The sequence below is a fragment of the Pezoporus flaviventris genome, unplaced genomic scaffold, assembly GCF_033815535.1.
Source record: "Pezoporus flaviventris isolate CSIRO_AGI_PZ_B2104156 unplaced genomic scaffold, CSIRO_AGI_Pfla_v1 ptg000025l, whole genome shotgun sequence".
Classification (NCBI taxonomy): Eukaryota; Metazoa; Chordata; class Aves; order Psittaciformes; family Psittacidae; genus Pezoporus; species Pezoporus flaviventris.
The window spans coordinates 32,518,439-32,530,735 of NW_026892573.1; the positions used below are offsets into that span (position 1 = coordinate 32,518,439).

Here is a 12,297-nt window from a genome sequence, read left to right on the forward strand (position 1 = left end):
CAGGCATTAAACCCTGTCCCAGAGGCCATGTGGACTGCTTTGCATCCACTCTGTTTAGACTATAGCCTTCCAAAGTAGATGCATTTTGGAGAGAAACACCTGAAACAGGCCAGAACAGAGCTGGCGGGTTAACCACTAAGTGTGCACCAGGAGGACTCAATAACTTGTTCCCTGCCCCTTATTTATTAAGATACCCCTCAGATCTCAAGGATGCTTAAGGGATCAAATCCATCTCCAAGCCTGTGACATGGTCCCCAAGCCCTTAAGAGGAACCACAAACTTTCCCATGGGCTCTGCTTGGGGCCCTAAAGAGCCTGCTTAGCCCATTCCCTGTCAAACCTGATACTCAAGGGCTTCCCTGGGTGATGGAAGGATATCAATGAAGGCCATGCAGGCTTCTTGGGAGAGCTCCTCACTGCCCAGGATCTTCTTCAGCAGTGGCTGTTTGATGGGCTCACGGGTGTAACACCACAGCTTGTCCTTCCCACGGCTCTTGGTGATCATCACCCGGCTCAGGGTGTGCTTGGGAGGGGGTCTGATGGCAAAGGCAAAGCAAGAGGAACATTGGAGAGGTTACAGGGATAAAAGGGACAGCTTGTGGCCAACGTTTCACCTAGAAAGGTTGGTTATAACACTCTAATGAGCTCTTACACCTAATGGGACTTCAAGGTTTGCATCCACACTGGTAACAGCTACAGCCTTCCACAGTAGATGCATTTTGGAGAGACACAGCTAAGCAAGTATCCAGCTCCATTCTGTCCAAAGAGAACTATTTGTACTTTACTAGGGCTCCGAAAAGTCCCTTAAGGACCATACCCACCTACTGACAACAAAACAACCTTCCCTACCACAAGAAAGATGATGGCTATGGATGCTCAGGGCAGTAACACCGGAAAAACCCTGCCTAGTGGAACAAGCCTACCAGAACAAAGACATCCCAGAGGATCTGGGCTGCCTGTTTGGATTGCCAGCCCATCTGAACAGAAGGGGGAGTTTTGGGATCAGTCTGCTCAGCTGCATTCAGCAGTGGTGTGCATTTAAACCTTTGCAGCGGAGATGGAAATGCCCGCGTTTAATTCAACTGCTGCTTGTTTAGTCTGAGGCTGTGTATGGGATCATAGGAGAGGAATAACAGACCATTAAGCACAGCTTCCCACATATTAAATTTCACTCTATTATACATGTGTGAAGCCAATCTGAAGAAATCCCTTGTCTGTGGAAAACTACAGCTCAAATGCCATGACCTAAACTGGAGGTTTCAGTTGTACAAAGCCACATAAGGGGATATTCAGGGTCTTTGCCAGTAGCCAAAACCATCCTGATTCCCAAGCTACCTGGGGATGGATTCCTATTCCTATGATTTTGGGAGATGGATTACAAAATCACCTAAAATAATCATAGGAGAATTCCTCCAAGGTGTATGGCTTTACTCTCTCTTCACTGTCTGAAATCGCCAGCTGAGAGGTCCTGATAACATCTTGGCGTTGGTCAGGGGTCATCGTGACCAGTGCCTGTGGGATGAAAAGGTCTGTCACCCAGTATATTTGATGTAAGATATCTCTGATGTATTCAGAGAGAGGAAGTAGATACAAAATGTTAAGAAGAACAGAGAGTGAATAAGAAGAACCCATTAATAGTAAGAACTGTGCAATTGTCATTTCTTTGTGCCGTTCTCACTTATTAATGCAAGGAATAACAGAAGTTTCCATAGTATGGATCATTTCCTAATGAAGATAATGTGCTTTAGATCCTACATTCATGTAGGATTTTCCAATCCCAAATACACCTTCAAGTAATCAGCTGGAAGGTTCTAGCGTGATTCATGGATATTCCAAGTCATAAGCTCGTGGTGTTCAAAGCGACAAGAACTGAGGAAAGGCTGAGATCAGTTCTGCCATGGATGCCTTCTCTCCACTCTCAGCTACTTTGGTTTCCACCTTATCATCGTGAGACCCTGGACAGATCTAAGCTCTACAGGAAGGCTTTGACCTCTTTGGGCTTTGTATGAAGTGGTGCCATTCTAAGACAGCTTACCACGATCTCCAGTGGAGGCATGGTGACTGTGGGCAAGACGTAGACTGAATCAGTTGGGAAATCTCCTCTCTGCTTGGTCCTTTCATTGAACCCATTGGCCCACCCTGAGTTCATCACTTGTTCCCCTGTGTCCTGGTCCAGAACTATGAGGTCTCCTTTGAGGAAGCTGAGGAAGCCAGATTCTTCTCCCACTGCAAGGGAAAACCCAACCATTAGTTTGATTGTATTTTCCCTAATCCCTTGGGAATAATTAATCTATCTTTATTTTTACTACTGTGTCATTTACTCACCAGGGTTTGGGTTATCTTGGAGAGTTACCACATACTTGGATCTTTTCCTTAGCCCTTCAAGGAACGTCACCACCAGGTCCCGGATATCCTCGGAGTTGTTGGAGGTGAAAGTGTATTCATCACCTTTAATAGTGGCCAAGGTGAAACTCTGCCCTTGCAGCTTTCCTCCTCTGGGATACGTTTTTATAGGAGACATAAGAAACCAAAAAGCAACAGCATCAAGAGGCAAAGCCTGGGATATGATTGGTCTATGGGGAAATTACCAGTTAAGTCTATTCCTCCTTACCTGCTGCTCGACACAGCCGTGATCTCTGGGAAAGAGAGCTCCAAGAGAACCTGCTCCTGTTCATCCACAAAGTAGACCCCTGTCCAGTTGACAGCTACAATCACATCGTTTTTAGGCAGGCTTGGCCCTGGATTAGAGGCAAGACACAAAATCAGTTCATGAAGTGTTTTAGGATATAGCAAATCTGTGCATTTCAAAGGAGGATGGAATCATCAGAAAACTCTGTTATTTCTGTAAGAGAAATAGACTCATAGCTGGAGTCATTGCTAATCAGGATGCAAAAAAGACCATTAAGTCTTCTTGTCTGTGGAGTCCCTATCTCCCCTTCCTTTCGCTATGGAGCATCCTGTGCTTTGTGGATGTGCTCTACTGACCCACCTGAGAATTTGAAGGCTTCATAGAACCGAGAAAACAGCAAAGGCCACTTGAAACGTGCAAAATCCACCACCTCTTCCTTGACTTTCTTGGGGTCTGCCCTCTTCTGAGTATAAATTCCCTATAGAAAAAGCAAACCACAACCAACATGAAGCAAAAAATCCAGTTATACCTAGGATGAGAGCAAACTGAACCAATTCATGTCACCAAAAGATCTTGGAATTGATATTGATTGAGGTCTCAGTGTGGCTAAGGGCCAATCAAAGTCCTGCAAGAGCAAATGATAGTTTGGACAAAGTGCTGGCTTTTGGTTCCCACTTCATGGAATAATTTGACTTAGAGAAGGGTGGGCAAGCACCTGGAGTGATCAGTCAGGGTGGGATTCATGTCAGCTAACTTTGGGTTTCCCTAAGTTAGGTGTCTACCTTCAGCTTGACAGTCCTTTAGCTGGAAAAAGACACTAAACAGCCCTTAAGGAAAGACATCTAGTTTTATTTAGGACATCCTCAGATACCCGACACTTCTGCACGTAGCTGACAGGCTGATGAAGGACATGCAATATCCAACTGAATTGCATCCCTAAGTCTCACTAACAGTAATGGGAGGTGAAACTCCTAACACACATGGAGATGCTTACATTTTAGGGGTCTTAATCTGAAGCTGGTTCCTGCTGTTGAATAAATGCCGAGTCACATGCCTGGATGTAACCCTCATGACTGGTCATGAGTTACGGGTAATGAGTTATGGAAGGTGTCACAAATGTTCTAAGGGAAGTCAGGGGGGGTTTATCGAATGCCTAGCACAATAAGGTCCTGACATTGCCTGGTGACATGGACCCCCACTGTGTTGCAACCAGTAACACCACAATCCCGTGTAACAGGTACAAAACCCCATAGATAGCCTTTGACTCTCACACTGACTCTGTGCAGGTTGTTTTCTTCTGTCAGATCTTGCCTCAAAACCAGTGGTAGAACTGAATACACCTAGTGCAAAACCTGCCTTTTCTCTTTGATTTATCTTCAGGCCAGGCTAAGAGCTGAGCTCTGATGCCTGGCAAAGCTACTGAAGCATGCCTTGGTCCTTGCCAATAGGTGATCTACTTTACCCACCTTTTTATGTGCAGCTATAATGAGCTGAGCCCATTTTTCCACTGTTTTTGAAGCTGTGATCTCTCTGTCCGGGATGTAGGATGGAATTAGATTTAGCAGCCTTTCCAGTACCATCTCTGACCCATAGTCCACATAGTACTGCTGGGAAGCCAGTTCTGCAAGGTCTTCTTCCTGTGGGAGCCAAACAAACCAAGTTAATGCTATTACCAGGACATCACTTCAACCTCCATCCTCTAGCACTCAAGGAGCTCTTTGTGGAGACTGGATGTACTGCTCCTTCAGAATGGTGTGGAGATGCTTCCTTCAGTACAACTTCAGTGCTTTTTGCACATCTAAAATTCAGATTGACCACTAAAAGCTGTGATTAAGCCACAACATGTTCACTGACCAGCACCACGCAACCCTGTACAGTGTGTGAACATGTTCGTTGCAGTCTTTCCTTCAAGTTCAGTCTATTTCTGATGCCTGCAGTCAGCAGTGGGTGATTTTGCTATGCTAGACAGAGTTTAATGGCTGAAACTCTGCATGTATCCATCATACCTCATACTTGAGAATCCCAGCGACCGAAGCACCCATGCATGATGCAGAACTGTAAAACATCCTTTGGTGTAGCTACATTCCAAGTACTTTTGGGGTGAAATAATAGAATTACTGAGATGATAAGGCCAGGTTGGATGAAGGCTTGGGTGACATGGTCTAGTGTGAGGTGTCCCTGCCCATGGCAGGGGGTTGGAACTGGATGATCTTAGGGTCTTTTCCAACCCTAACTGTTCTAAGATTCAATGATTCTATGATAACAGCACAAGGAGACCAGCAGCAAGACAAAACAAGGAAGAAAGAGCAGGACTTCTGGTAGGATAAGAGCTGCAGTTAATGCAATATTGATGAGGAAAGATGATTTAGTTCCCAAGGTGACAGGACTCTGCTGGACCACAGGAGAATGATTGGTGTTGGATCTTCCATTTGACACCTGGATGATTTCAAACATAATGCCACTCATTTCAGTGACACTGGAACAATTCTGCAAGCTCCCAGAGACTCTACAAGCAGACATTTCTGCTGCCAGTGTCCCCTCAGCATTACTGGTTTTGTATTGCATGGCAAAGGTCTGGGTATCCTGAAAAGCATCTCTTATGTCTAAGGCTTAGCAGGATTCACCGAACAGGATCCTGCTGTCTACTCCTGAGCTGGTGATCCTCTTACAGACTACCCACGGCCCTCCAAACTGAGGCTGATGGATGCAGCAGCCATTCACTCTCCCATCCAAAATTCACCAGCAAAGAGTGCTCATGCAGTACACGTTAGCATCCAGTCTGTCCCAGACCAAGAGGATCTGATTACTCCGGCTATGGTTTCCCCAGTGAATACCATAATCCTCATCCTGGTAGGTGTTCACAGAGGAAGATTTCTCATTCTCTTTGGTGACACCTATTCTGCCATATTGAGGATGCATGTAGGACCAGACCGATAGCTGAGGCCACATACCTTGTCGCACCGGTACTCCCCAAACTTGACCCCTCGCACGATCTGTTGGTAGATGAGATTGGTGGCCACATTGTCCTCATTCGGGTTGTGCCAAGGGGTGAAGATCTCCTTCCTGAAGAAGAGCCTCCACGGCGCGTTGCGCTCCTGCGCTCCCTGCTCTTTGGCGTACTGCTCGCACTGAGACACCGCATCCATCACATGGTCATTGCCGCTCCCCAGCGAGGACACCTAGGCAGGGCACAGGGAAATTGGCATTCCCTGGAAGGGCTCAAGGCCAGGTTGGACACAGGGGCTTGGAGCAAGCTGCTCTAGTGGAAGGGGTCCCTGTCTGTGGCGGGGGTTGGAGCTGGATGAGCTTTAAGGTCCATTCCAACCCAAACCGATCTGATTCTACGATTCACCTAAGTTCTGCCCTTTCTAGGTAGAGATATCAATCTTTGGGTAATTCATTCAGACTTCCTCTATAATCAAAATAAATCGAAGTATCTATCTCCATTACCCAGCCAAGATTAAATAGGTCTACAGCATCACTAGGCAAGCCATTTTCTTTTCAGCCCGTTTCCCATCCAGAATGAAAGGGGAGCATCAACATGAGTCAGCAAAGCCAACAATCACAATATAAAGCATTGTTTATTCATACTGTGCGTTGAAAGTCCCTCTATCAAAGTCATGGACTTGGATCCAACCATGCTAAACAGACACAGGATAAAAAGCCTGTCCTGTTACAAAAGATTCTTCCCTTCTATCTTCGCACTATGGTCTGGCATGAAGCCCTAATGCACTATATACCCTCGGAGGGAACATCCCTGGATGAATCTCCCCTCAAAAAAGATCAAGAAAATGGACTAAAATCCATTTTATCCTCCACTCACAGGCAGAAGTGGCCACATCTGTAGGTGAGAACATACTTAATTCTCTCAGGAGTAATTCTGTTTCATTGGGTTGCTGTCAAACCTGATGGAGTTTTACCCTAGCTCTGTTTTCCCTTCTCATTTATGCTCACCTTTACTTTTATGGGATTTCTTTAAAAGGTAAGCTTTTATGTTAAATAATCCTGTTTAAATGCCAATGCAGGCATGGAAGTTTGGAATTCAGCTCATCTTGGAAGCTTAATTTCAACCAACAGGTTTCCAGTCAAATGCAGTTGCTCCTTTGCATACAAAACCTGGCTATTTGACTGGAAATTCACCTCAAAGTAGCTTCAATGAGAGTAAGAGCAGAGCATCATAGAATAACACAGGTTGAAAGGCATTTCTGGAGGTTTCTGGTCCAGCCCAGTGGTCAGAACAGATCTGTCTTTGGTCAGGCTGCTCTGTACCCTCCCCTGACTCTGAATATCTCCAAGGAAGGAGTTTCTACGTAGTGTCTCTACAGCCCTAGCTCCAGCATTTGACTACTCGTATTGTGAAAATCGTGCTTGAACCTGCCCTAGAAGATCACTAGAAGATCTGTGATGGCAAGAACCTCCCTCTTCTTTTATAGGGCTAATCATGAAGATAAGACATACCTTGTCAAAAAGTGCAATGTAAAGTGAAAACCCGAACCGGTCCTTCAGGCTGATTTTGTCGGCCAAGGAATTACAGAGCTCTTTAGCAGTGGTCGCAGAGTCGGTCAGCAGCGTTTTTGTTGTCCCATCCATAAACGTGACAGGCAGCATGATTGGCTTCTTGGACTTGGTTGCCTAACGGATTAAAGTCAGACTTCATGAAGGCACGTGCATTTGAATTCTATTGACAGTTTCCTATGTACTCTTCCACCCAACTGTGGTAATAATCTTCTAACTCCTGATTCTAATTCCCACTGACTGGCTCCTTTGCAATACTATCAGTGCATTCTTTTAAGCAGGTCGAAGGAGGTGATCCTGCCTCTCTGCTCTGCTCTCATGAGACCCCACTTGCAGCACTGTGTGCAGTTCTGGTGTCCTCAACATCAGATGGACATGGAGCTGTTGGAGCAAGTCCAGGAGGAGGCCATGAGGATGAGCAGAGGCTGGAGCAGCTCCTGTATGGAGACAGGCTGAGAAAGTTGGGGCTGTTCAGCCTGGAGAAGAGAAGCTGCGTGGAGACCTCAGAGCAGCTTCAGTGTCTGAAGGGGGATACAAGGATGCTGGGGAGGGATTCTTCATAAGGGACTGTAGTGATAGGAGAAGGGGTGATGGGTTCAAACTGAAACAGGGGAAGTTCAGGTTAGGTATAAGGCAGAAATTCTTTACTGTGAGAGTGCTGAGGCGCTGGCACAGGGTGCCCAGAGAAGCTGTGGCTGCCCCATCCCTGGCAGTGCTCAAGGCCAGGTTGGACACAGGGGCTTGGAGCAAGCTGCTCTAGTGGAAGGGGTCCCCGCCTGTTGCAGGGGGTTGGAACTGGATGATCTTAAGGTAGTTTCCAACCCAAACCATTCTATGACTCTATGATATTGTACAGTCAGGTGCTTTCAGCACTTGGAAATCACAGATTTCTAATTTAATACATTCAATCATCAAAGTCCCTAATCCAGTAAGCCCCTGCATGCCTGTGAATGCTCCTGGGCACTGGAGCACAGCTGCCTATGCTGGTAAACCAGCATAGCAAATGAGCAATTAACGCACAAACTGCCTGTTCCAGCGACAGCTATCCCCAGACAAGTCCCAGGGACCATTCTCAGTAGGCAGTTTGTTTGCCAGCAGCCACTTCCATCTGGAGGGCTGTTTCCTAGCACACACAAGGGCCTGCTCTGTGCCAGCTGGCCTCAGTGCCTGAGAGCACTCTCGAGCACATTTCATTTACAAGTATGGATGTAGCCAAAGGGATTGATCTAAAACACACTCTGGAGCAAAGCCAGGATGCATGGGGAATGCAGTACCTTGGAAATACTTGAATGTTCTTGGGAGAAATAGGCATTTTGTTGCCCTACTTTCTGTCCTGCTTGAGATGTGGCTCCTGTGATAGTGAAAGGCTTAAACCTTGAGTACCAGCTGCCTGGGGAGGGGATGAAGGGCATCATACCTGCAGCTCAAGCCAGCTGGGTGGCTGTGTCCTTGTCCCATTGGCAAACGTCCTCCTCAGCCTCTCTTCGCAATAGGGAGCATAACCTGGGGGGCCTCCATTGATGAAGTTCCTTAAATACTGTTGGTGGCAAGGAACACATTGGTTAGAGCATTGGCTCTAGAGGCCAAGCACTTGCAAAGGTTAAAAAGCAATGTTTTATTGGAGAAAAGCCCTCTGGGACTAATTCAGTGACACCACTTGGGCTGAGGATGTTCCCGCATCACATTGCTGGAAGCTGAGAGGGCGCAGGACACTCTGCACTCTCACCTTGTTCTTGTACTGTACATTCCTGGCCTTGTGGAGATAAGATACCAGCCTACAGAGACCTTTGATTGAAGCCAGTGCAGCAGTTTTCTGTTCCTGCTATTGCTGCCACTGATTCCTATCTCTGTCTTTTAAGGATGTATAATAAAATGTTATTGAGTGTTGACCGAAGAGATGGGAGTGAATGAAAAAGACATATAATGATAATGATCCAGGGGGATGGGAATGACCCAGGGAACTGTAAGCAAATGCCACTCGGAACTCTTAGCTACCAGTACAAAAGATATCTCACAATGACATCAAAGAGATGCTTCAATAGTCATTTTAAAAGATACTAAGCCAGAGTTTGAAACACTTCCCTATACGTTAAAAATACAACCGCATTATTGTAGAGGAAACTGAATCCAGTGACTTCCAAAATATGAAAGATTTAACACACTTCATAGATATGTTGGCCAAAAGGTAGCTAAGAGCTCCCTAAATCATGTCTTTCAGAGAGACTTTATAGAAAGATAGAGAGCTCTCTGCACGATAACACGTACCTGGTCCTTCGGTAACACAGACTGCTCTATCACACTGCCAGTCCATAAATAACATGGGTAGAGAGACAGATATCTCTGTTAATCCTAACCTTTATAATACTCTGAAATAACGAGATAATACAGCCAGGTTATATGCATGGGAGATGTTGTAAATGATTGCAAGCAGCTGATGCTGTGTAAAAGCATTGTTTCAATTATGCTGTTAATAATGAACTATGTAATTACAGGTTTTCCACATTTCTCCTTCCTTGTGACTGAACCTTCCCAACAAAGTCTGTATTATTCGAAAGGAAGGTACAAAGAACAGGAGTGCTAATGTGTCCTGACCCATTGTCCTGAACCCAGGACACCCACGCTTTGCATATGGTGTGAAAAAGGTATCTAGTGGGTTACAAAGAGTGACCTTCATTTTTGGGAGCAGGAGAAGATATCAAAGACTACTTCATCTTCAGCTTAATCCCTCCCAAAATGTTCAGTTCTAGTCGACACTTTGGAATCATAGAATCACAGAATGGTTTGGTCTGGAAGAGACCTTAAAGCTCATTCAGTTCCAACCCCTTGCCACGGGCAGGGAGAGCTTCCACTAGAGCAGCTTGCTCCAAGCCCTGTGCAACATAACATTTTAAGCTGGAACGTGTCAATGATGTCCCTGTGGATAACCACGATGGCTTCAGAGGAACTCTAAGACATTGCTCAAGTCACTGCCTGTGTGCTGCCGTTTGCAAGACTGAAGTCTTGAAAGGTAACCAGTGTGGGCTGCTGCAAGTGTTGTTTGCCCTCATACTCAAGGAGCTTCAGTCAGTACAGGCTGCCTTTCACCTTCAACAGCCCAAGGTGCAAAAGGTTGATGAATAAGCTCAGAATTAGTATAAACTCTTTCCAAAGCTGTTGGGAATACTGGCACCTATTTCAGTATGGACCATAAGTTTGGACAGAAGAACACTAGCACAGGTTACAAGACAGGTGGTAGATGCCCCATCCCTGGAAATATTCAAGGTCAGGTTGGATGGGGCTCTGAGCAATGTGATCTAGTTGAAGAGGTCCCTGCTTATTGAAGGAGCGTTTGGACTAGATGAGCTTTAAAGGTCCCTTTCAACCTAAACTTTTTCATGATCCTATGACTCTATGTGCAAGTCTCCATGGCTGCCATAAATGATTTCTGAGAAGTGTTAAACTTGCCTCAGATAATCTTCCGCTATTAAAGATTTAAACCCACACAACCTTCCTTAGATTTCATTTCCAGACTTAATTCCATTTGCTGCCACTTTGCCAGTGATTCATCTCCTTTATTAGATTTCATATTGGCAAGGATGAAGGAGAGATTTCTATTCTTGGCTTCAGCTCTTTCAGTGCTGAGGACCCAGTACCTGATCTGATATTTATGGGAATTAATGGGACATCTTTATCTCCAGCAGGCTTGGGAGCAGGTCCAGGCTCCAATATCCAAAGATCTGAGAGGGACAAAGGACTTCTTATACCGTGGAAAAGCAAAGACACAGTGCTGAGCCCTTTGCCTTGAGCCAGCCAGACTCTTAGGAATGGGACTGACTTTAGTAGTCCAGTGGGTGTTAGTCAGGCTCTGGGTGTGTAACTCAGTTGGAAGACAGTGTTCGAATCTGTTGAGAGTTGGATGTTTTCAGTGTGGCACATGGAGGGGCAAATTGTATATGCAGACAGCAACTATGCAAACGTAGTACCAGGTAAATTAAACCCTTTTCTATGTGCATTTTTGATATTAAGCTTTATTTATAATGAGCTGAGTAGTCTTATTCCTTGCCAGTTTTGTTAAAGTATATGCCTGAGGTCGTACTGTCAAAGCCAGTAGAGGATTGACTGAATGCATAGACTTTTGAATGTGAGAAACAGGGGAGAAGTGTGGGCTATTCTGGGTGTGCAGTTTCCACTTGAAGCCTCTTACAATCAGCTTCCTTGCCAGAAGTCACTTAATCCCAGTTTAACACATCTACAGTGCAGGAGGCATCATCTGAACTGGTTGTCTACATTTCCTTTAGAGTCACAGGAAAGAGAGAGCAAATTCTCAGGAGGGACTCACTCATCTGATTCACTTTGGACATTGAACTTGGGATCATGCACACTTTTCTTAAGAACTTCATGTAATTTCCATTCCTGGCAAAGACAAAGACCAGGATTCCATCTCCTGTGAAACCCGGGACAAAAACTGGTCCCATGGATGGAAAAGAAAATGTGTTGGCAGATAATTAATAATGAGACAAATACCATCTACAATTTACCTTCACAAACTTCTCAGAAGGAGCAAAACATCCCACGCAGAGGGACATCAGGATCCAACCCCTGGCGTGGCTGCTTTTGGATGGGTTCTGGGTCAGCTGCTTGCAGATTTGACAATAGATTTCATCCCTGCAATGGGAATGAAAAGAGCATTTGAGTTAATGGGGTGGTGGTCTTCAACAGGAACAGAGAGACACAGGCTCTGTCTGCATGTGTCTGGATGATGGAGTCTGCTCTGGCTTTGGCTTCTTACAAAGATTTCCCAGTAATATCAACAGAATCACCTAAACTAACTCTTGTAGAGGGCCATCAGCTGAGAGTCTCCATTTACTGGTTGTTCCTCTTGAGACACCTGAATTTACATTGTGGAAGTGTTAGGAACTACCAGCTCTTGGACGTAAGTCAAGGTCTGATGTCCAAACAGGCATGTGCGTTGACAAGTATCTCAATTTGGGATTTAATGTCCACTTCTGACTTTAACCTTAGTTTTCTACATACAAAATAAGGGATAGTAATATTTCTCATCTACATGGGAGGAAACAAAAGTGTTAGCCTATTTTTGCACTGAGAAACTCCATGGAAAAGCCCATGGGACACTACGAGGTCTGCCTTCAGAGCAGACTTGGTGCAGAAAAGGAT

At 45.4% G+C, this 12,297-nt stretch overlaps 1 protein-coding gene across 6 annotated transcripts in view; it reads right to left on the reverse strand.

The window, feature by feature from the left end:
• MYO7A (myosin VIIA) overlaps positions 1-12,297 on the reverse strand; it is a 102,962-nt gene that overhangs the window by 11,783 nt on the left and 78,882 nt on the right. For all 6 annotated transcript variants that reach the window (XM_061458068.1, XM_061458063.1, XM_061458067.1 and 3 more), the window contains 11 exons: positions 11,661-11,787; positions 8,561-8,680; positions 7,087-7,260; positions 5,580-5,807; positions 4,095-4,265; positions 2,989-3,106; positions 2,611-2,737; positions 2,325-2,494; positions 2,035-2,225; positions 1,387-1,511; positions 378-535 (listed from right to left, as the gene is read on the reverse strand). In XM_061458068.1, the coding sequence (XP_061314052.1) occupies positions 378-535; positions 1,387-1,511; positions 2,035-2,225; positions 2,325-2,494; positions 2,611-2,737; positions 2,989-3,106; positions 4,095-4,265; positions 5,580-5,807; positions 7,087-7,260; positions 8,561-8,680; positions 11,661-11,787 (1,709 nt within the window). The remainder of the gene's footprint in view (positions 1-377; positions 536-1,386; positions 1,512-2,034; positions 2,226-2,324; positions 2,495-2,610; positions 2,738-2,988; positions 3,107-4,094; positions 4,266-5,579; positions 5,808-7,086; positions 7,261-8,560; positions 8,681-11,660; positions 11,788-12,297) is intronic.